The following is a 23,076-nucleotide window of genomic DNA, read 5'->3' as shown; positions in this document are numbered from 1 at the left end:
AGAAAACAAACCCCAAGGACCACTGTGCCAGTCCATTTCCATTTGAAGGCTGTAATCTCAGGACATTTTTAATTTTTTTTTTCACTTTTTAGTAGCTTTTTGCTTCTTACTCAGCCTCGATGGCAACAGCAAGTTTAATGAGAAGGAGTGAGGTGGAAATATAACCCACCCTTCGTTTGATCACATGGGGGAAGGAGCAGCCTGCTCTGCAAAGAGCTGTAAAGTGAAAGTCCAGTGCTTGGTACTCACCTGTATGAATCAGCCCCATCGTGCCTGGGACCATCATGCTGCATCCTTATCAGGGACTAATTAGTGTGACAGCAACCTTTAAAGTGCTGCCACTTCCAGTGGAAGCAGCAGTAATAGCTTCAGAGAGCTGAGATGTTGTTCCACCAGAGGAAAAAACACTTTTCCCTTACCAAGCAGGGAATGTTGGCATGCCCCTTCTTGTGCCGTAGGGAAACATTTTCACGCTTGCTGCCTCCAGGGATGAAATAGAAAGATGAAATCAGGGCTCTGCACCACCAGAGGGGTGGGCAGCAGGGCACAGAGGGGATTGTGCCCCTCTTCTCTGCCCTTGTGAAGCCCCACCTGGAGTCCTGCATCCAGGTCCAGAAGGATGTGGGGTTGTTGGAGAGGGTCCAGAGAAAGCCATGAGGATGCTGCAGGAGCTGGAGCCCCTCTGCTGTGACCTCATTGCAGCTTTTCAATACCTAAAAGGGGGCTTATAAAAAAAGACAGCGAGTTTTTCCAATTTTGGACAAGACACAAAGAGTGGAGTGGCCGTTTCTGGAATGTCCGACTCAACCACTCAGATGGCAATAAGGCCAAATTCTGGCAGTTTTATTTTTTCCTGAAGAATGTCCTATTTATAAGTTCAAATAAAGATAGTTGTTTTCCAATAAAAGAAGTCAAGTTGACCAGATGGATGAATTAATTTGATGACTTTTGCCCCCTAGAATTGCAAAATATGTGAAAAACAAACAAACAAACAAACAAAAAAAACCACGAATGCCACAGAGTTTGGTCTTTGGGTATTTGCTTTTCTTTTCCCATACTTTCCCAGTCTTTTGCAGTCTGGCCTGTCACAGACATCTCCAGCCTAAGGAGCTGTCTCATGTTACATTTGTAAAGCTTGAAGAATGCAAAATAAGCAGCGTGGCTAAGAGTCTCACTCTCTGATATGAGATTAATCACTACTAAGGTGATTCCGAAACTTCTTTCCCACTAAAAGCCACAGTAGAGTTTAGGTACACATGTTTTGCCAGATGTTAAAAGTGCTTGCTGCATACAAAAACCCGCTGGCTCCTAAGAATTCAAGTCCTTCAGGCTGTTCAGAAGGTTACAAAACCTCACTAAACAACATGCATCTTCAGACGTTCAATCTGCATGAGGAATGTGGAGCTGTCACCTCACTTAACTCCTTTTTTTTTTTTTTTTTTTCCTGCATTGTAGCTGTTCTCCAGCCTGGCACTGGTTCAAACCAAGACACAGCTGTTTGTGAGGAATCTGGCAGGTCCTGAGGATGTGTTTCCTTGCTGGACATGGGAGAAAAACGTGACTGTGGGTGAGCAGGGAGGGCTGGTGCCTTGCCACCAGTGCCAGAGGCACCACGTTGGGCAATCACCAACGTGAAATTCAACAAAGGAAAGTGCTGGGTGTGGTGCCAGGGAATAGTAATGCCAGGCACGGGTGCAGACTCAGAGACATGTGGCTGGAGAGCAGCTCAGCAGACAGGGAACTGGGGTTGCTGGTGGCAGCAGGAGCCAGCAGCGTGCCCTGGCAGCCGAGAGGGCAAACACCAGTTTGGGGTGCATCAAAAGAGACGATTCTGCTGCTGTGTTTAGTGGTGGTATGTCCTTACCTCAAATACTGCCTGCAGTTCTGGGCTCCATGGTATAAAAAGGATATTAAGGTACTTGGACATGTCCAGAGGAGGGCAACAAAGCAGATAAAAAGAAGTCATGTCCTGTGAGGAGCAGCTGAGGACATTGGGGCTGTCTAGTCTGGAGGAAAGGAGGCTACTGGCTTGGTTTTCCTTGGCACCAGGTACCAGCTTCCTTACAACCAAACTAGCAGCTATGTTGCTGTAAAATGCTAAAAATGTTGGGTCCCTTAACTGTCCCTGAGTAACCTTTGACTAAAAATGTTTCCTGCCCTTGGGAGAGGCAAGAAAAAAAAACAAAACAAAACAAAACAAAAAAAAACAGAGGCAGGCAAATGTGTCTATATCCAACAGTGCCATACCACACAAATTCCTTAAAGGACGGAAATTTATATTTATAGCCTCAGTATGAGCTCAGGGCTGAGCTTGCAGCTGGCAGAGAGGCTTGAAGGGATTCCTCTGAGCCACTGCTCCAAAGGTTTTGCCTTGGATACGACAAGCACACAGCGTGTGCTTTGAAACGCTGCTGCCAAAACAGTTGGGCCAAGACTGTGAGTAAATTGCGATTAGATTATTACATCAAGGAAAATTCTTAATTGCTCCAGCAATTGGCTGCATGCATGAGAAATAACACTGCAGTCTGAAGTGGCAATGTGAGAGCTTTAAAATAACCTTGCTGGTTATTTTAAACACTGTATGCTATTAATGGGGAACAAATCCCAGCAGGCAGCGTGGTGGCTGCCATGCCAGCCTTTTCCTGGCCCTTCCCAAGCCCCGCGCCTCGTGTTTGCGCTGGGTGTTTGCTCATTTCTGGGCAGTGATGGAGGACGAGGGGCAAGAGCTCAGCGTTGTGCTGAAATGAAGAGCATCTGTCCTCCACCACTGGTCCTGCGTGGGTCATGCTTCTGGTTCCAGCAAAACCAGGATGCAGAGGATGTGTCTGGATCCTGGGCACCCTCCAGCTACCACCTCTCTGGTCACCTCTTTCTTCCCCGTGTACATTTCCTGATTATTTTATATTATTTTATATTCCTGATGTTTTTTTCTTCATAAAGTCAACTAACCAATCTCTCATTAATTTTAAATTTGCTCTTGCCAGAATAAAGCTGTGGGCTCTGTCCTGACAAGTCCCTGCAGCCTCAAGCCTTGCATGGATGAGCTTTCCATGCTGCAAGATGACTAGCTTGTTTTCAGCGGGACAGCGACTGCCTGGTGACCACTGCCTGAATTTTCTTTGGCTTTAGTCTTTTTTAATTACTTGCCAGTGCTATCGAGGAGCTCTGCCAGTTAGGGTCAGCACCCGTGACCCTGTGATGAACGGCAGAGGAAAGAGGCTGCCCAGGGGGTGCCAACAGCCTTGGGTCCCTGCTGCACAAGCACTGGGGAGCTCACCTGGCAAGAATTTCACTGCATTTTTAGTGATTGAAGATGGTGAAGGGCCCAGAAGGGAAGATATACAAGGAGCAGCTGAGGGCACTGGGCCTGTTCAGCCTGGAGAAGAGGAGGCTGAGGGGAGGCCTCATGGCGGCCTACAGCTTCCTCACGAGGGGGAGTGGAGGGGAGGGAGATGATCTCTTCTTTTTAGTGACCAGCAATAAGATTTGAGGGAATGGTGTCAAGCTGTGACAGGGGAGGTTCAGGCTGGATATCAGGAAGAAGTTCTTCACTGAGAGGGTTGTCACGCACTGGAACAGGCTCCCCAGGGACGTAGTCACAGCACCGACCCTGTCAGAGTTTAAGAAGCATTTGGACTGTGCTCTCAGTCCTATGGTCTGAATTTTGGGGTAGACCTGTGTGGTGCCAGGAGTTGGACTCGATGATCTTTGTGGATCCCTTCCAACTCAGGATATTCTCTGATTCTATCTTTGTAGATCCCAGCCAACTGAACTGTTCTACACCAGTGCCACGACGGAGAGTATGGCCATGGCCATGCAAGAACCATGGGGCCACCAGCATCCTGTCCTCACCTGCCTCTGTGACACCCACAGGTTCAGTGCTGGGGCTTCTGCTCACAGCAGTAATTAAAATCAGCAAAGACAGAGCATTACTACCAATGTGACGCCGTTTGAAGTGTATGGTAAGTGCAGACGAGGTCAAAGGATGTGGATGGCTGCTGACTGCACTCCCTTTGACAGGAGGGCAGAATTAATCTTTCAGAATGCTGTGTGTCTCAGACGAGTGTCCGACATCCTGTCTGGGCCTTATTTTCAATTTTAAAGAATAATATAGTTTCACAGGACAATTTATGACCCTGCCTGAGACAACTGTTTTGGGGCAGGTCCATTCAGATAATCCCAGATTGTTTCCTGACTGAGTCTGAGATGTTTGCAGAGGGCTTAGAGGTTGCTGTACATCTGAACAATTCAGTTAACAAAATACCCTGTAAGAAAAAGTAAAAAGTGATCTCTAACAGGGAAAAAGGGAAAAAAAAATGTATGTGTGCCAAATAAAGGATTGTAAAGGTTGTGCAGAACCTCATACTGAATTATATACAGCCACACCAAAGGTAGAAACCAGTCTGAGGAACACTCCCCTTTCATAGCTTTTATTTAAAATGAATTCAAAGTGAAAATGTTCTGGTCAAAATGTTCTCAGCAGTTTATTTTTTATTTTCTTTGGCTGTGATTCAGCAATTTTTTGCAATGCAGATTCAATCTGAATTACCTGTGAATCAGTATTTCTTAACTAGCACTACTTTTATGCTTTCATTCCCTTTGCTAGCTGGGAATAACAAACATTATCTGATCTGGCACAGGCCCCGCTGGTACATAAGGAATCCAGCATCATTTTTTGAACCAACTTAAGTCAACACACTGAATTTATATTGGGTCAGTGCTCTGCATCATGTAGTCGTAGTAGGCTTTAATTCAGTTCAGAAGTTTTTAAGCTGGATTTACTTTTCATTAAACCACGGCCTTAGAAATTACATCCTTCTTTGTGAAAAATGTGTTAGAACTTCTCAGAACAAATCAGAAGATACAAGTCACCCTGCAAAGTTCCTCTGAGTAATGCTTTCCGTGTCACCCTAATAAATAAATAAATAAATTCTGATCTGTGCTTCAACAAATTTTTAACCTGGCGGGGCAAGAAGGCAATATAAAAATGCTACATAACATTGCCACACCATCCTCTTGCCCTGTTAAAATGTGTAAAGGAACAGAAGTTACGTGTAAGTGTGTCCCCAAAGCAGCTACTGACTTTGTGGGGTTTTGTTGGTTTTTGTTTTCAGTTTTCTGCATAGATTGTGATGGCAAAACTGTGGGATTGTACTCAGCTACCTTGAGCTACCTAAAGATGAATATGGCTGAGCTGACATCCTTCCATTTTGTTCACATTCTCCAGCCTGTACTCAACTATATCCTGTCTAATATTGAAAGTGGATATGGGAGGGTCGGATTTTAGTGTAGTTAATTTGCAAAAGGAAATAGTTTCAGTCAGGGGAGGCACAATTGCAACTTCTACACTCCTGGCTATTTACTAGGGGTGAAGTGCTCTCTGTACATTTCAAAAATTAGAGCAGAGACATTTTTAGGAACTGTATATGGGGACCTCTGTATGTCTTTAGACATTTCAGTGCTTTAGCAACCTGTCCCTAAATACCTCCCATCTTGGAAATTTGACGTTCATTGTCCGTATGATCAAATGTTCCTCCTTGAAACTTATATTCTGATCATTTCACACAAAAAATGCTGTCTAGCATCTTGCTTTCTCCCTCCCTAATTCCTCAAATTCTTCCCTTTCTTTTTCCGTCACCACCACCACCAAAAGCTTCTCTCTCATGAAAAGACACCAAATTCCCACCCAACCTCACCCCACAGGCTGCATTCAGATCTTTCTGCTTCTAGCCTCTCTCCATAGCCACCATCCCTCCTTTTCTTTCCAACAACTTGGCTAAATTCTCTTTTAGTCCTTTACGCAATCCTGCTTCAACCACTGTGCCATCACAGCCTCCCAAGAGTACACATGGGGAATGCTGTTAAAAAAACACCTCCCTTAACTTCTAGTGTACTGAGTTCCCCTTCCAACACATTCAGTGTCTTCCTACACACTCTTACATCAAAAAGGCTTTTCTTATCTGCTGTGAATTCATCTTTTGTAATTCTGCACACTATCCATCAGTCCCCTTAACCTGATTTTCTCATTGTTCTCAGTGTATTTCCAGCCACATTGATGCCTTCATTTTATGGCCCCGCTGTGCTGTAGGACACTTCCCAAGCTCACCGGCTAGGCTGGCTGCTTAACATGAGGCTTCTTAATTTGTTCTAAAAAATAATGCAATTTTGCTTGTCCTTTTAGTTAAAGTTATATTTGTTGTCAAATCCTTCCTGCACAGCAAAATGCTCCTACTGAGCTTGATTTACACAATAGAACACACCCTTTCCCTTCAAATACTGGGTTGAAATAATGTGACTAAGTTGTCAGTAGGTTTGTTGTTTCAGGCTTCCTGCGTTTTAAAGCACTGCTTCTCAGGACAGACAGAAAAAATGGGAAAAAAAAAGGGAGTTTCTGAAACCCCCAACGAGGTTTTAGATGGAAGGCCAGGAAGAGAGGTGTCCTTTCCAGCTGTTGTGGAATTAGATTTTATGCAACTCTAATGACACAGCAATTAAGGATTTATTATATACCTTTATAGCAAGTAACAAGGCTAGATGACATGATTTTAACAGCACTCACCAGTAGGAAAAGTAGGTAACTATCAGTCAATTAACACAGTGATGTAAAGGGATTTGCTACAATAGCAGCAGTGACTTAGTTAAAGGTTTGGAAATGACAAGGTTCACCTTACTGCAGGATCCTGGGGGGTTGTTCTAAATTCAGGGGCTTCAAAAACCCCTCTTAGTTCACCCTATTCCCTCAGTGGTGTATGTCTGCAGACGAGCTCGTTCCTCGAGGATTCAGCCCTGAGATGCAGAGTCCCACGGGTCACCCGAAGAGGTGTCCCAGCTCAGGGGGAAATTGTGGGTTCAGTCCCTGGAGAGCTCCAAGAGTTCTTGTTTGGGGTCTCTATTCAGAGGATTACGAGGCCATTGTCTTTTGGTCAGTAATTTTCCAGGATTCGGGTCTTTTAAATATGTATTTTGAAATCGGGTTGCGCAATCCTCTTCCCCTCACAGGGGAGTGAGACACTGTCAGCCTTCACCAACAGGGGAATGGTGTCGTGATGGCTTTTCCTTTCCTATTTATGAGATAAAGTGATCGACTGGTAGTCAAACGGAAATTTCTTATCAGATTGCTTCTCAGAATGTGCTCTGCCTTGGGCTCTCTTGTTTATGAGCTATCCTGTTCATGTTTACGAGCTATCCTGTTCATGTTTATGAGCTATCCTGTTCAAGGGGTGATTTCATACTCACAGACCTGACTACGACTTATGCCAAGAGCAGGAACAGACTGAACCCATCGTGCTGTACAGGAGAAGAGCATCCCCACCAGGCTGTACGTGAGCAGACCATCCCCACCACACCAACAACATGCCATAGAAATCGTGGCCGGGGGAGCCAGCTGGGACGCGGTCAGAGCAGCCAAGCACAATGCACTACATCTGCCCTGGCTTTGCTCATTCAGACTACAAAGATTAATTGCGTAATCCAGCAAACAAATTAGCCTGCTGGAGAAAGAACATCCATAAATCTATTTGAAAACCTCAGCGGGAGCTGTTTGCTGTCAGCTAGGCAGCTGGGACAGTTGGAGTTGCATCACGGAAGGACACATATGTTGGTCTGGTTTGGTAACCCAGGAAATTTCAGATGGACCAGCCTCAAAGTGCCACATTGCTATCAATTCCGTGGCTGTGGGCAATTTTTCTTGCTCCAGAAGAAGTACGGGCTCTATAAAAGATCATCCTGAGTAATCTGTTCCAAGAGCAGCTCTCATTTTGGTGTTTAGACAATTAGAGACTGGTGAGTGAGTTCACAGAGCTGGAGGAAAAGTTTATCTTTAATTCTAGCCACAAGCAATACGATAAAGTGACCAGCTGGTTTTGTGGTTAGATATTTGCCTGTCTGATTTCTGCTGCCTAACAGAGCATTGTGTCATGTGGGCTTCCCTTTGGGAGCTTCTGGGTTTCCTACTTTGTCCTTTTGGTCTGGTGTGTGCCACGAGACCTTTGTACCATTCCTGAGACAGACATCATTTTTCACAGTCTTCTCCAATGCCTTCTGAGAGTTTTTTTCTTATCTCTGAGAAGTCAAAATTGCTGTTAATTACATTCCCTTGTAAATGGGACAACAATTTACAAATGGGAAATGGGACAGGTGGTACTGCCTGCTCACGAGCAATGGGCTTGTGTTTCAGTCCCCTAACTCATGCAGAGAGATTGATAAAAAACACTTAATATTTCTGATCCTGCTTTTGTATGCAGTCCAGCAAAGACACATCCTGGTCAAGATGCATTCTTTCAGCAAATTGTTTGAGTTTCTCCTTAAGTATGATTAATCTGTCCAAATGCCCTGAATGCCAAGCTTGTTTTCATGTAACTGTGTACAATCTTTGGTAGCAGAAAATTCAAGTGGTGTGCGCTAGAACCAGAAGTGTTGCAATTAAAAATTGTTTAACTCTTCTGAAGCGACATAAGCATGCAGAACAAGCAGGGCTCCACTTCAGCAAACCCTCCAGCCATCTGTCTTGTTTTCTTTTTTTTGTTTGTTTCTGTGGTTCTTTTCAGGAAAGAGCTATAAAAGGAAAGAAATTTTTGCTGGTGATGCCTGAATCCGAGGAAGGAATCCAAGAGTTAAAGCACAACTTGTACTTCGAGGGCAACGTTCATCCCTCTGCTGTCATCGTGGGACATGCTGCTGGCTCATGTTCATTCATCGAGTGCTGAAATGTCTCTCCTAAAAACCTAAGCTCCTCCATTTTGTGAAAGACACAGACGAGACTGCTACGCTCTGCAAGATGGAAGGCTGGAGGCAGCTACTGTACCTTTCTGCAGTTCTCCTCATTAACGAAAGGAGCAATTGAGGACTCTGTCCCCTAACCAGAGATCCTGACTCAGTCATCCCTATCAATTACATCCAATGCCTTAAAAGAGCAGCGTTCGAAGAGGCAGTTGCATGCCAGTCCAAGCTTTGCAGGCCTAAATCTCGGTGTCAGATGAATACAAGGCAGCTGGCAGGGCAGAGCGGAGGGCTTCCTTCCAGATTTCCAAGCAATTCTCTCTGAAACGGTGGCAGATAGTTTATTACCTTCCTCTTTGTCTTCTTACAAAATGCCCTGTTTTCTACAAGAAGAGAGGTACTTGGCATGTTTTGCTAAAATCCTTCTTTTCTTTCTTTCTGCTCATGCTAAAGCTCTGCTAGATTAGATACACAAAATCATTTCAAGTCTTTGCAGGTATTTTCTACTGCTGACCACGAGTTCTGATGGAAACCAGCTAAGACGCATCCAGAAAGTGTCAATTTTTTCCTGTGGGCTCCAAGGGAATCAAAGGCAACTGCGCTGAGCGGGAACATCCAGATGTTGGTATGTAAAGCTGGGTGAGATGCGTCCTCCTCCCCTAGCAGATCTTCAAAGTCAGTGACTTCTCGAGTGATTAACAGGCACAGCAGTGTTTGGGGAGTGTTTGGAGTGGTGTTTGGCATCAACCCAGTCTTCTTCACCAACGTATTCCCTACGTGAGAACCTGCGAGTAACCTGCGAGTAAGAGAAGAAATTTGTGCATAAGGCTGGTGTGAAGCAGCTCTCGTAGCTGGAGGCTGTGGTTTTAGCTCAGAAATGTAAGAAAATAACTTGAAAATGTATAGATGATGATAAGGGTTGTGGAAGAAGAGCATCTGCTCCTTCGGGGGTGCCTGGTCACGGACCTTTCCCAAGGCTAGAAGGTGGTGATGGGAGCCCATCTGGTCAGACACACTGATTTAGGTGAAAAAGTAGGAATTTTTATGCCACCAGAGCTATCCGAAGGAGGGTTTCTAAGGTGGGAGACGATCACAAGAAGCAGAACTCCCTGTCACACTAATTGGTGGGCTAACGAGCTACCAGCACCACTTCCACTAAGGCCAAACCTTGCTGCTGGGAGGATGTGGACCAAGGGGATTGGGAGGGTGCAGAAACTGCAGAGCTCATGGGGGTGTGCAGGGGGAAGAGGGAACAGGAGGATCAAAGAGGGGGGATAGGGAGAAAAGAGCACGAGAAGGGCAAAACGTGTGTGAAACGGGGTCAGTCAGTGCGATTTTCTGGCTGAACCTTGTGCCTGATGATCACGGTCTGTTCTCTCTTCTATATTTTCTCATGAAATCTTTTCTCAACTATCCCTTCGCTGTTTGCACTCTCTGTCCCATGTGCATGCCTGCTGAAGGAGCACGTGCAGTCCAGGGAGCTGGTTGGGGTCCTGGCATCGTCTACTGGAGCCGTTGAGGTCCTTGCATCAGCCGTCGTGGGCCAGAGCAGCTGGAGGAAGGAGCAGCTGCTCTTTACTGCATTTAACAATAACAAACGAAGATAAAGTACTCCCAAAATGTAGTATTCTAGTTCATTTTTCCTGTCTCATTAAAAAAAAAAAAAAAAAAAAAAAAAAAAGAATAACAAATGATATAAGTGCAGGAGCATTCATCTTCCGAAAAAAACCCCGTGTCCTTGCAATCTTACTGAAAGCTGAAAATGCTGGCAGCACGGATAGTTTGCAAGACCGAGTCCTTTACTTTGACAAATAACTTGCTACTACCGCTTGGAGTCTTTCAGTATAACTTTTCTGGAGTGATAACTCCGATGTTCAGCTTTTAGACGTTCAGCTTTTAACCTGTCTTGCCTACTGAAGCTCTAATCGTGGTGTTAACCCCAGGAGAAACGCTTGCTCATTTAAAAACCGTATTCAGTGTTAATTAACGTGAGCATATTCCTTTTTATCCATGTGGCCCGTGGCTTCAGATGAGACATCTTGTACCAGAAAGTGCAGATTCACAAAAAAATCCAGTCTGGGGCTTTTCTGCTGTTGTGCATGCCCTGCACTAGTTCACCCCTTCATCTCCGAATGTAATTCGTTAACGTGATTTTGATATTTCAAGCCAAAGTCCTAATTCCAAATGCCTTGTCTTCATTTCATCTTCTTCACCTGAAGCCTAGTGGCAGTACCCTTCAGCTCTCATGCACGCGTTAAAGATAAAGGGGTGCTTTCGAGGTGCTGTGCCAGCCCTTTCCTTGCCGTGTTTGCACTTTCCACCCCTTTCTCGAGCTCCCCTGCCCCTGGATCCTTTGCCCCATCACAAAAATCCCAGTGGCAGCCGCTGGGAGAACTTCTCCTGCAGGAAAGCCACACTCCTCAGCTGCATGTTTTCCTTTGGTTTATGCCAAAACAGGGATTTGGTTTTATTTTTATTTTCTATTTTTTTTTGCAGCTTTGCAGTGCAGAAGGAGACGAGAAGGAAAGGGGAAAGTCATAAACAAAATATACCGAGACACAGACCCAGTGGAGGCCAAAGACAAGGAAAACCTCATCAGTCACACTGTCATGGGCTGTTATAAAAAAAAAAGAAAAGAAACAAACAGCTGAGCTGGGACTTTATGGATACAGGTGCAAATCCAAGGGTCCTTGTACTGGGGGTACTGGTGGAAGTGTGCAGACTGGTGACGGTGTGTGCAGGGAGTAAAAACTGAGGAATAGACAAGAAAAGGTATAAAAGAAGCCAGCCCGTCTGTCTCCTTATTAAATCCTTTTTTACCGAGCTCTCTGTGTAACCTCACATCTCAGTGATGAAACATTTCTAGCCAGAATTTGCCTTTTTTAGAAGAAATCCCTCTCTTTAACCCTTCCAGCTTTATCCTCCCTTTTTCTTTTGCCTCCGGTGGCACCTTTTTATCTCATATTTGCCTCTCTGGTCTATGCAGAAGCCCCTGGCTCCCTGGCTGCTCAGGCTTAGCACCCACCAGTGCTGCTTCCCCAGCATTTTGCAGCCTTGTTGGCATACACACATGGCACTGAAGCTGTTATGTGCTGAACACACGTCCGAAATCATGGTTACATGATCATGGTTGTACCTCTGACTGCTTTCAGGAGCAGCAATGCCTGCTTAATCCTCTCCCCAGCAGCAGGATGGGGAAAAGCTAAAAATACTGCACTGGTCTGCTCCGAACCCACACAAATAATGACCTCACGGCTCTGCTAACTTGTTAGGCCACTCGATCCTCGGGCAATGCATCTCTAAAACCAGGGCTTGGAGTTACTGCCTATAAATAGCCAGCTTGTTTGTTTGTTTGCTTCCTCAGCTTCTCCGCCAGCTCCAAGAATTTTTTGAGAAAAGCAGCGCGGGGGGCGAGCAAAGCACCCAGACAACCCTGTGCAGGACGTCCCTTGTGAGTACTGATTTTTTCAGGCCAAAGAGAGGAAAAATAAAAACATCCTCGTGGCGAGGACAAGCTGGGAGGCTGCACTGTGTGACACCCTCAATCTCATCATAAAGCCGAGCCGAAGCTTAACACCCTCAGCCATCTACAGGCGGGTGAGAAAATCCGTGAAATGAAAACCAACCCGCTCCTAAGCCTGTTTTCCTCAAACTTTTAGTCCTCTATAACAAGCTGTTTCCTTTGACACCTTATAGAGGGCAAGGAGAGTTTCCCTGAACTTCTTACAAGGAGGAAAACGTGTTTTGGTTTGGTTTGGTTTGGTTTGGTTTGTTTTTTTCCAAGCCTTTGCTCTGCACGAGTGTTTTGGAGTAAAGATCTCCCAGTTACCATAATTCACAGCTTTCAGCAGCAAACGCAGGCGAGTTCAATTTCACACATTTCAGGGCAGCTTTAAAAGTACCTTGTTACACTTCCTACTCTCGAGTGATATCACGTACAATGTTTTTCACCCCAAGGAAAGTAAAATGGGAAGAAGCCTCCTCTGACAGACATTTATACGCTTCTGGAAGGAGCCACAGAAACCGTGCATCCTCCTCATTAAAAAAATAAATAAAAACAAAGTGAGCAATATTATTTTTGCTTTCAGAGAAGTCTCCTGGAGATGTGATTTATGGACAAAGGGATTGTGTCCAAGCCTCTGGCTAGCGATGTTACGGGCTCATGTTTCAGCACTCATTCCCCCCAGGATGTACTCCGATTGCATAAATTGAAGGTTCCCAGCCCAAATCTGCCAGCTTTCTTGGAGAAAAGGCTGCGGGCGTTCCTCACCGTTGACCTTACGCTCTGAGAGCCGAAATTCCCCGAAAGCACGGATCCCAGAGGACAAGACCCAGAGCAACCCTGAGGCAGAAACCCCCCTCTGTGGTTTCATCGCTGCCTCCCCATCGCCCTGCGTGGAAACGGAGCTGAATTTCCAAAAAAAAAAACCCCGTCGGAGATCCCCTGCTGAGCCAAGCAGCCCCTCCACCTCTCTCTCATCTCCCGTGGGATTTCTTGGAGGTGAAGTCCTGCCTGATGAAACACCAGCACGGAGCAAATCCTCTCGTCGAGCCCAGGAGCAGCTTTTGGAAGCTCCTCCAGCCAGGTATCGCGGATTTCAGAGCCGCAGGGACGCTCACGCCTGCTGAGCCGAGCCAGGGTATTTGTCTGGGCAGGGAAACCAGCCCGTTTCCAGGAACTCTGCCGCCTTGCAGCCAGAAATAAAAAGTTGCTGATGTCTATCAGTGCGTAAAACCCACAGCAAACTAATGTGGGCTCCAGGCAGTGCGTTTGGGCTCCTACCAAAAAATGGTCCCAACTGGAATGCCGAGCACTGCGTTGTCTTCTTACTTCCTTTCAATTCTTTCTCCTCCTCCTTTTTCTCCCTCTCCTACTTTTCCTGCTTCTTCTCCTTCTTCTATTTCTCCCTTCTCCTCCTGATTTCTCTTTTCTCCTGCTTGTTTCTTCTTTCTTCTTCCCACTTCCCCTGCTTCTCCTCATATTCCTTCTCCTTTCTCTTTCTCCTCCTCCTCCTTCTCCTTCCCCTTCCCCTCTCCTTCTCCTTTCTACTTCTGCTTCTCCCACTTCTTCTTCTTTCTCCTTGTCTTCCTTCTCCACTTTCTCTTCCTTCTCCTTTCCCTTTCTTCAGCTTCTCCTTCTTGTCCTCCTCCTCCTTCTTCACCTCCTCCTTCTTTCTCTCTTTCTTCTCCTCCTTTTTCTCTTTATTCTTCTTTGTCCTCCTTCTCCTTATTAATCAACACATTTAACTCTTCAAACTCACCTGCAACACCCGTAGGATAAATTTTTTTGCACCTATGCACCCCTGGGTGGGAAGCAGCGCCAGCTGCGGGTCACACTTACTTTTGCCTCTCCAAACCTGCTGCCGGCATTCCTCATTAGCAGCCCTAATTACAGGAAGCCTAATTGTTATTTCTGTACCAGAAACCCAGCTGCTTCTTTCGCAGAGAGCCTCAGCGGTTTTGGAGCTGCCTTAAGGCAAAACATTAGCATTGTGATTGCTTCCTGGATAAGGAAACAGTTAAAGTTTTGATGTTGCTTTTTTTTTTCCAGGGCTCTATTTTAATATTTTTATTTCATTTTATTTTATTTTCAGGTGCCTCTTCTAGACACAAACCTAGAGCAGGGATGCTAACCTGACGGGAAATCACTCCACCTGGCAAATCTGATCTTTAAAAATAGTTCCTAGCAACCTTTGGTACTTACCATATGCAAATAAAGCTGATGAACCAAACCCCAATACATTCGTGGCAGATAAGAGCATTTTGAAATAATCTCACATCCCCGGGGGTTATACGTGCTCGGCACAGGTTACGCTAGAATTGATAAGAAATGAATGATTCCTGGCTGCATCCCCCCCACCAAAAAAAAAGCCAAAGCAGATTTATTGTTGGGCCCTGCGCTATCTTGCTGTTTAAGTAACCGTTTCCGTTGCTTTTAGCTGGAAAATGAACACAAAAGAACATTTTAACCCCAGCAGGAGAGGGGTCATCGCTGCCGCCTCTTGGAACAAGCAAGTTTTCTCTCTTTGAAGCCCCCGGACTGATCTCTACTTCTGGTCCGAATCCAGCTTTTCTTACCCCCAAATCTTCAGTAAAATAGTCAATAATAAAACCCTGACGTAGCCAAGGAGGAAGAAACAAAACTCCAGCAGCGAAAGGTGACCTGACAAGGCAAATTAATGAAATATTGCCCATTCAAAGCTCTCTTAAATTTGCATAGGAACTTGGAAACGAGGCACAGAAGGGGCAGGCACCACCAAAACTAGTCTGTGCTTGCGTGTCTGCGCTGTGACACCGCCGTTTGGGCCACGTTGCACGGTTCTCTGCGTGTCCCCGGTGTCTTTCGGAGCTTTGTAGGGTCTTTTTTTTTGTCTGGGGCTCCCAAAACTTGCAGAACTCATCGGCTATTTCTACCCAACCTTCCCCAAAGTGATGCACGGTGAGACAGTGGGTGACAGCTCAGCCCCAAACTCATTTCTCAGATGCTAGAAGCAATTGAAAAGACAATTTTTACATCGTTAGCTTGGCCATGGGATGGCAAAGCCCCTTGAAAATAGAAAAGGTGAGCTCAGCCCTTGGTCATCTCCCTGTCCCATGGCAAGGGATGCTTCAGGATCACTTCTTTGTCTTGCTGCACAGGGCAGGGGCAAGGTGAGAGGGATCTTTTAGTGCCATGGGCCAAGGACAGAGCACAAAGACCTCGTTTACGAGCCGCAGGGCTTGTTTTTATAAGGATTACAAACGCCTTCCCCCAAAATCTGGTGTGATGCTCTCGTGCCCTCTGCGTGGCTTTCGAATGAACGCTTGCAGGAGTCTTTGCAGGCTGAGGATTTTCCTTACCAAATCCTGGTGTTATTGCCCTCAGCTATTTATTGCCTTAGCTCACGGTGAACTCTAACCTGCTGATTGCCTCATAACGCTCATCAGGCGAAATCTTGACTGGCCAGAGTACACAGATTAAGTGTGCTTGCTAAAATACGCTCGGAAAGGTTTATTGACTTGATGAGCACCTGGGCCACCAACCACGACTCCCTTCTGCTCCGAGGGAGGTTAATGGGGGCTGATGCCTTCTCCTTGGGGGGCAGAGGGAGAGTTTTCCTACTCCTCATGAAGGATTTCTAATCAACCAGGAAAAATTCTCCTTCAAATTGCTCTTCTCGTTGTTGTGTTGGTAGTTGTGTCGTTCTTGTCGTTTCCCCTCTTCAACCCTACTTGTGCTTGGTTCGTGGAAGGGGAAACGGAGACACACGAAGCCAAGAGGCCCCCAACAAGGATCCTGGGGAGGGTTTGCTGGGAGCAGCACGGCCCCAAACACGCTGTGGGTTGAAATCCCAATGCAGGAGCTCCGCGCATCCTCCAGGGCCTTGGCTCATCGCTTGGTTTCCAGTTTCGGACCAGCAAACTCCAGCTCCAGCATTTCAGGCTCTGACACCGACATCCCTGGGGTCCCCCCCACCCACCCAAAGAGAGTTTTGGCTGAGAATTCGGTTTAAGAGAGTTCTGGCACCGCACCCAACTGCGTTCCCTGGGATTTGGGGGGGAATTGCATTCCCCCAGGGCACCACATTTCCCCTGATGCATCCATGCACCCGAGCTGAATCCTTCCCCATCCCCTACCTGAAGCTGCATCCCCTCCAGATACTGCATTACCTGGGTACTGCTTCCCACCTTGGGCACCCCATCCTCCTGTCCCCATCCTGTTTTTGGGTATTGTATAACCCCTCTGGGTGTTGCATCCCCCCTTTGGGTGTTTCATCCCCTTTTGGGTGTTGCATCCCCCTTTTTGGGTGTCGCATCCCCCTCTTTGGGTCTTGCAACCCCCTGGGGTAAAGAGGGGTCTCCCCTTTTGGGTATTGCATGCCCTGGGGTAAATCATCTCCCCCCAATATTGCAACCCCACAGATAACACATCCCCCCTTCGGGTATCGCATCCCCCTGGGATAACGCATCCTCCCTCCCCCTAGAGCACCCCCTGGGGTACCCCATCTCCCCCTTTTTGGGTACAGCACCCCCTGGGGTACCCCATCTCCCCTTTTTGGGTACCCCATCTCCCCCTTTTTGGGTACAGAACCCCCTGGGGTACCCCATCTCCCCCTTTTTGGGTACCCCATCTCCCCCTTTTTGGGTACAGCACCCCCTGGGGTACCCCAACTCCCCCTTTTTGGGTACCACCCCCCCCACCTCCGCCCTCGGGTGCCTCCCCCCTTCCCGGCCCCGTTCCCTCGGGGCGGGCGCGTCCCCGCCGGGCTCACCCCAGGCCGAAAGCGAAAGCGAAAGGGGCCGGGCCGGGAAGAGAGGAAGAGAAGGGAAGGGAAGGGCCATGGCCGGCGGCGGCGGGCGGCGGGGCAGCGCCTCGGAGCCCCCGGGGGAGCCCTGAGCCCCCTGCCCGGTGCCGCCGTCCATGGCTCGCCCGCTGCTCTCGCTCCTCTGCGGGGCCGTCGCCCTCCTGCTGCCCTGGATCGCCGGCGAAACCGGTAAGCGAGGCTCCCCCGGGGCTCCCGTCCTACCGGCGAGGGGCTCGGGCAGCTCCTCGCCTTGCCCGAGCCCTCCCCGTGGTCCCTAGGGGGCACCCATGGGTGCCCGGGTTGCCCTGGTGGGGAGGGAGACGCGCGCTGGGTGCGCGCCCGGGGGCTCCCGGCGTGGCTGCGCTTCGTCCTAAAGCTCCCTGGTTCCCTCCCCGGGTGCCCACGCTGCACCCATGGGTGCTCACGCTGCGCCCTGAGTGCTCGCCTTGCACCCATGGGTGCTCACGCTGCGCCCCGAGTCGCCCTGGGGTCTCCTGGTTCCTTCCCGGGGTGCCCACGCTGCACCCATGGGTGCTCGCCCTGCACCCTGAGTGCTCACCCTGCACCCACGGGTCCCCACGCTGCTCCTGCGGGTCCCCACGCTGCACCCATGGGTGCCCACGCTGCACCCAAGCACTCACTCTGCACCCATGGGTCCCCATACAGCACCCACGGGTCCCCACACTGCACCCACGGGTGCCCACACTGCACCCACGCTGCTCCCCCATCTCCCCTTACACCCCACCGGGTACCCTCCAGCCCCACTTGGCGCCCACCCCAAATCCCCCACGGCATCCCCAGAGGTTTGGGGACGATTTTAGGACCCTGGGTGCTGCTCCCCACGGGAGCCGGATCCCATAGGGGGGTTCCCGTTGGGGGCACGGAGCTGGGGCACGAAATGGGGCTCGGGGCAATTTGTGGGCATCGCCGCCGGACCGGGATCTTGTGGAAATTTGGCATCGCCTCTCCCGAGTGGCTTAAAGAAAAACGGTGCCGGGGTGTGAGAGGAGCCAGAGATGCTCAAATCCCGGGGGAAACGCTCGCACCGGCACCAAAACCTTCCCCGGCACGTGTTAGCCCTGCTCAATTATTTGAAAACGGGGGGGGATTTGGAAAGGTTTGCCTGAAAGTGGAAGCGCGGGACGCCCTGAAAAGCTTCGGGGATGGATTTTGTGCTCCTTTTATCTGGCTCCTGGCTGCCAAAACAGCAACGCCCTGGAAAATGAGTTTATTCCCAGCTCTGAATTGCCCGCGTGTGCAACGCCGCGCTGTAAAACGACGCCGGCGGCGGGCGAAACGCCGGAGAGAGTTTTCCCCGAAGGCAGCACCTCCTGCCCTTGGCCCCGTGGATGATGCTCGGATGCGGAGCTGCTTGGAGAGGACGTCGGGACCGGGTTTGGGGCAAATTCAGCTGCTTTTCGCTCAGTGCTGGATAATTCGGGAGGTGCCGCAGCCACCGCGTCCCGCCGAGCTCACACCAGGTGTCGCGCCCCCGGGGCTGCATTTCGCAGGGCAAAGCACAGAAACGCGGGGATATTTGTCAGGAGAAATCTTTTTTTCTTGCCTTCGGGACGCGGGGAGGGTAAATCCGAGCCCGGCACCGGGGGAAGCTCCAGCACCGGGCTCCCTGCGGCTCTCCTGGCCGCGCGGGGCTGAAGCTGAACTCGCCTTTTTTTGCGCGCAGATTTGGAGAGCTGAGGATTGTGACTGGTGGGGACAACACCAGAGGTGTTCGGTTTTACCTGAATCCCAGTGAAAATTAAATGTCTGCTTATTTTCTTAACACAATCCATTACCCTCGTGCCTAATTTTACCACGGAGCGATTCTTCCTCATCAATAGGAGACAAACCCACCGGTGGCTCCTCGTTGGGTGTTCCCGTGCTAACACCTCTCCCTCGCACCCACGGGCACGGCTGTTCGATTTCACGTGCTTTGGGGCCCGTTAGTTGCAAAACAGCCAAAAGTTTCACTTATTTCTAGGATTTTGGTGTCTTCCGTGGATTCTCTCTCTGGTCTCGGGCAGAGAGTTGTGAAATTTCTCTTTCCTCTCTTTATTTATTTTTTTTGGCTCACGCTCTTTAAAACGTTCGCAGAAAACGGCACCCGCTCTTGCTTGGCTGATGATTTTTGGAGGAGATTCAGCCACCACCATGGGAAAGCTTTCCCAGTGGGGATTCTCTGATGGCTGATTGCGGTTGTGCAGCTGGAGGGGGACGGCTCGGCGACGTGGAAATGGGAAATCCGGGCTCCAAAACCCGCCTGGACCCGAGGTGTGCGCCCAGCACAGCAGTTCACTCCCGTGCCATGAGTTTTTGAGCATTTGGGCCGGCAGATTAATGGGATTAATGGCAAAAACTCAACTTGAGACGCTGGGAAGGAGCGGGGATCAACAGAGAGCTGCTTTTGGCCGTGCCGGCACTTTTGTGAGCTTCTCCTCGAGTAATCCAGGAAAACAGAAGGCAGATGGCTTGTTTTTTTGTAAGGGGAAAGCAAACTCTGGGAAGCACTGGCTGCACGCCAGTCCCCAGCACTGACCAAAATCCAGGGGGTTTTGTCCAGCTGGAAATCTGAGCCCCCGCGGCTTTTCTCCCCTTTTTTCTGGCTGGATTTCCCCCCTGCGCTCGCTTCGCTTTCGCATTGTTTTGATTTTTCTTTTTGGCAGCGGAAGGTCTTTCCACTGATTTTATGGCACCGCTGCAGGTTTATTGCCAGGCGAGCGTCCCGCGGCGCTGCCTCGTTTTCCTCCTGGAAATGTCACCGCTGTCTGGAGCGGAGGCTGAGAACCGACGCGCTCAGCACGTGCCCGGCATCGCTCACGTCCCGGACCTCAGCGATGGTTTCTGCAGCATTTCGGGGCGTCCCAGCACCTGGAGACACAGCACGAAGCTGCCCAAGCACCAAAACGAAGAGAAAAGGGAGAAAAAAAGCAGCCCGGGTGGCTCGGACCACCCCAGGCGTGGCTGGGGCTCTGCCAGGAGATGCTGCGGATACAAACGGGGGCGTTTCGGCGTGAAGTAGCTTTTATTTCCGAGCGATTCGGCTCATCCCTGGCAGTTTGAAGGATGAGGGACACCCGCGTGGCAGCGCCCGAAGCTGCTCTTTGGCTTCTCCCAGGGTGGTGAGCCCGTCCTGGCTGCCTGCCCGCTTCCTTTGCCAACACGTGCCGCGGAGCTGCTGCCAGCACGGCGGCGGTGGTGGCACTCACCCCGTTCCCTTGCCCTGAGAACGGGTGGAAATGCCCCAAAAAATGGACCCCGGAGAGGAAGGAAGGCTCCTGCGAGAGGGAGGCCGGGATGGAGTTTGCTCACGAAGCGTTTTTTTTGCTGGTTTTGTGATGGGAATTCCCGTTGTGTTCCCATTCCTTTATCCATCACGCTCCCATCCCCATCATTCTCCTGTCCCCACCACATTCCCATTGCTGTCGTCCTCCTGTCCCCATCCCCATCGTGCTCCTGTCCCCATCCCTGTCCCCATTGCTGTCATGCTCCCAAACCCATCGCGCTCCTGTCCCCGTTGCCATCATTCTCCTGTCCCCGTCGTGCTCCCATCTGTCCCCCACTGCCACCACGTTCCCATTCCCATTGCCACCATTATTCCATCCCCATCCCCATCGTCCTCCTGTCCCTGTTATTCTCCCATCCCCACCACTGCAAACCCAACCCCGTTGTCCTTGTGCCCCTACCCACACCCCGCTCCCATCCCCGCCACCCCGCTGCAGCTGCTGGGTGCTTCCCAGAGCCCCAGGGAAGGGTTAGGACCTCCCCTGCACCCTCAGCTCCTGGTGGCCTTGGGGACATCACCAAAAGTTGCTCCAGCCTGGCGTCCCTCTCTGCCACGCATCACCCCATGAAAAAACTTTCTCCATCGCGGAAAAGGGGAAAGGAAGCGAAATCTTGACGCCCTCTGGCAAAAACCGACCTCAAATCGGAGCTGAAGGGGAAGCACGAGGAGAAGGAAAGCGATAGCTCGGATCCCCACCGTGCCTGGCCACGTGGCGGTCAGATTTTGGCCACCTCCAGGGCCGGGGGTTGCAGCCAGCAGCGGGGTGACAACCCCGGGAAGCAGCGGGAGGACTCTGCAGTGCCTGGAAATCCCCCACGTCCTGCACAACGGGAGGAGAACAGAGCGGAGCCGGAGCGTGGCGGATGGTGGTGGGACACAGCTGACCGAGAAGCTCGCCGCAGGGGGAGAAATTCAGCCAGAAGGCTTTTTTTCTGCTAAAAACCTTTTTTTTGCTGCTTGAAGGGACCACAAACATGCCAAAAACCCAGCTGTAACCAGGGCACAACCTCCGTTTGTGCCCTCTCCCAGCCCTGGAGCAGCACCAACACCCCGCACCCCTTCCCCAGCAGGTCGAGACCCCCTTTTTGGGCACGGTGAGCCCCTCACGCCCTTGTTATCACCTTCATTTTTGTATTTTCCCCCCCGTGACAGTGCGATGCAGCCGCCCCAAGGACGTGGACAACGCGCGCATCGATGCGGGCAACAGCACGCAGCTCCACGCCTGCCTGCGCTACACCTGCAAGCCGGGCTACAAGCGCAAAGCCGGCACCTCCGGCCTCATCCAGTGCGTCCTCCACGACTCCAAACCCGTCTGGACGCCCGCCAGTCTTCAGTGCATCCGTAAGATCTCGCCGGGTGGACTTGGGGACGGGGTGGAGGAGGACGCGGGGTGGCGGCGGCGCTGACGGCGTCTCCGCGTTGTGTTTTCCCCCAAGGGGACCCGGCTCTACCCCTGCAAACCCCCAGCCCCGAGCTCCCGACCGTGCTGCCCACCATGAGGACGAGCCAAAGAGGTGAGGAAGGGGCGAACGCGGCCCCGCGGGCGGGTTTTGGGGTTGAGGTTGGAAATGAGGAGCCATTTCTGCTCAGAAAGAGGTTGCCCAGGGAGGTGGTGGAGTCCCCGTCCCTTGGGGTGTTCAAGGAGAGGTTGGACGTGGTGCTTGGGGACACGGTTTGGTGGTGACCTCAATGGTAGGGGGATATTGGGCTAGATGATGTTGGAGGGCTCTTCCAACCTTAACACCTCTAGGATTCTCTGATCCCATGCTCCTCTAACCCACCTGCGTGACCTTCCACCACCTCCTAGCTGTGGGGTGGGCTGGGTCACCCTCGCCACCCCGTTGCCCGGATCCGGTGCGAGGCCGCGCACAGAGCACCGCTGAAAACTGCCCCAAAACTCCAAGGGTTTTTACACCCTTTCCCCAAGCAGGAACCACCGGCGCCGCTCCGACCTCCAGCCCCTCTCCAGCAGCAACACCCGCGCCGCCGGGGGCTGACGGGGCATCGCCGGAGACGTCCACGCTGCCGGCGACGTCCCCGCTGCTGGAGACGTCCCCGCCAGGAAAAGGGATGGCCCTGGGGACAACCCCGCTGCCCACTGCCCCCGCGGACCATGCTGCAGGTTGGTTCACCTCCCCAAGGGAGACAACCTGCCAGCAGGGCTGCGTTTCACTCACTGCAGGCCCTTTTACCGTTTTGACGCTTTTTTCCCCTTCCCTCCGAGCTCCTTTTTAACGCCGTTTCCCCCCAGCATCTTCCCCTTTCCCGGGCTTCCCCAGCTAAAATCCCCAGGCTAAAAATCTCCATTTCTCTTTTTTTTTTTTTTTTTTTTGCAGTTTCCGCCCAGATATTGGCCTCTTCCATCGGTAAGCAGCGCTGGGTTGAGCAAAAAAAGCTCATTTTCGGCAAGTGTGGGCTCATTTAATTTATATTTTCACCCTAAAAGCCGGGCGAGGTTTGCGCCGCGGCCGGGGGGCGATGCCTCCAAGGGGGGGCAGGACGCAGCGCCCACATTTCTTCCCCCGCCAGGGTGGGCACCTTGAAAATACACTGTGAAAAGTCGTGAATAATGCGTTTTTGGGCTTTTTGCGGAGCTGTTTTGAGCGGGGCTGTTCCCCTGTTGGGTGCTGCTCACCGCTTGCCTCGTCTCTTCCCACAGGGCTCCCATTGCTGGTCATCGCCGGCGTCGTGGCTTGCTGCTGCTGGAGGATGAAAATGTAAGTGTGCTGAGCCCACGCGGTGCGGTGACAAGCCACCCTCGGTCCCCAAACTTCCCAAAAAGCTGGGAAA

The 23,076-nt window shown here is 50.4% G+C and overlaps 1 protein-coding gene and 3 long non-coding RNA genes across 7 annotated transcripts in view; 2 read left to right on the top strand and 2 right to left on the bottom strand.

Annotated features, from left to right (window-relative positions):
* Positions 1-8,506: 8,506 nt before the first annotated feature.
* LOC311427239 lies at positions 8,507-14,558 on the bottom strand. Its single transcript, XR_014687263.1, has 2 exons — positions 14,423-14,558; positions 8,507-9,514 (listed from the first exon to the last, which is right to left on the bottom strand). It is a non-coding gene; the product is annotated as an uncharacterized lncRNA (long non-coding RNA).
* Positions 12,513-14,450, top strand: LOC311427230. Its single transcript, XR_014687258.1, has 2 exons — positions 12,513-13,304; positions 14,313-14,450. It is a non-coding gene; the product is annotated as an uncharacterized lncRNA (long non-coding RNA).
* A 1,136-nt stretch (positions 14,559-15,694) lies between the features above and the next one.
* On the bottom strand, positions 15,695-17,056 carry LOC311427234. The gene is made up of 2 exons (XR_014687259.1): positions 16,971-17,056; positions 15,695-16,158 (listed from the first exon to the last, which is right to left on the bottom strand). It is a non-coding gene; the product is annotated as an uncharacterized lncRNA (long non-coding RNA).
* IL15RA (interleukin 15 receptor subunit alpha) overlaps positions 17,004-23,076 on the top strand; it is an 8,490-nt gene continuing 2,417 nt past the window's right edge. The window contains exons 1-6 of one of the 4 annotated variants that reach the window (XM_084504400.1): positions 17,004-17,192; positions 21,439-21,627; positions 21,723-21,800; positions 22,217-22,408; positions 22,623-22,652; positions 22,946-23,003. In XM_084504400.1, coding sequence (XP_084360526.1) covers positions 17,120-17,192; positions 21,439-21,627; positions 21,723-21,800; positions 22,217-22,408; positions 22,623-22,652; positions 22,946-23,003 — 620 coding nt within the window. In that variant the 5' untranslated portion in view covers positions 17,004-17,119. The remainder of the gene's footprint in view (positions 17,193-21,438; positions 21,628-21,722; positions 21,801-22,216; positions 22,409-22,622; positions 22,653-22,945; positions 23,004-23,076) is intronic. The other 3 variants (XM_084504401.1, XM_084504402.1, XM_084504403.1) reach the window with 3 other exon arrangements.

This window comes from Aythya ferina (genome assembly GCF_964211825.1).
Source record: "Aythya ferina genome assembly, chromosome: 1".
Lineage (NCBI taxonomy): Eukaryota > Metazoa > Chordata > Aves > Anseriformes > Anatidae > Aythya > Aythya ferina.
The sequence above is the reverse complement of the archived record's forward strand: the minus strand, read 5'-3'. Positions and strand labels throughout refer to the sequence as shown.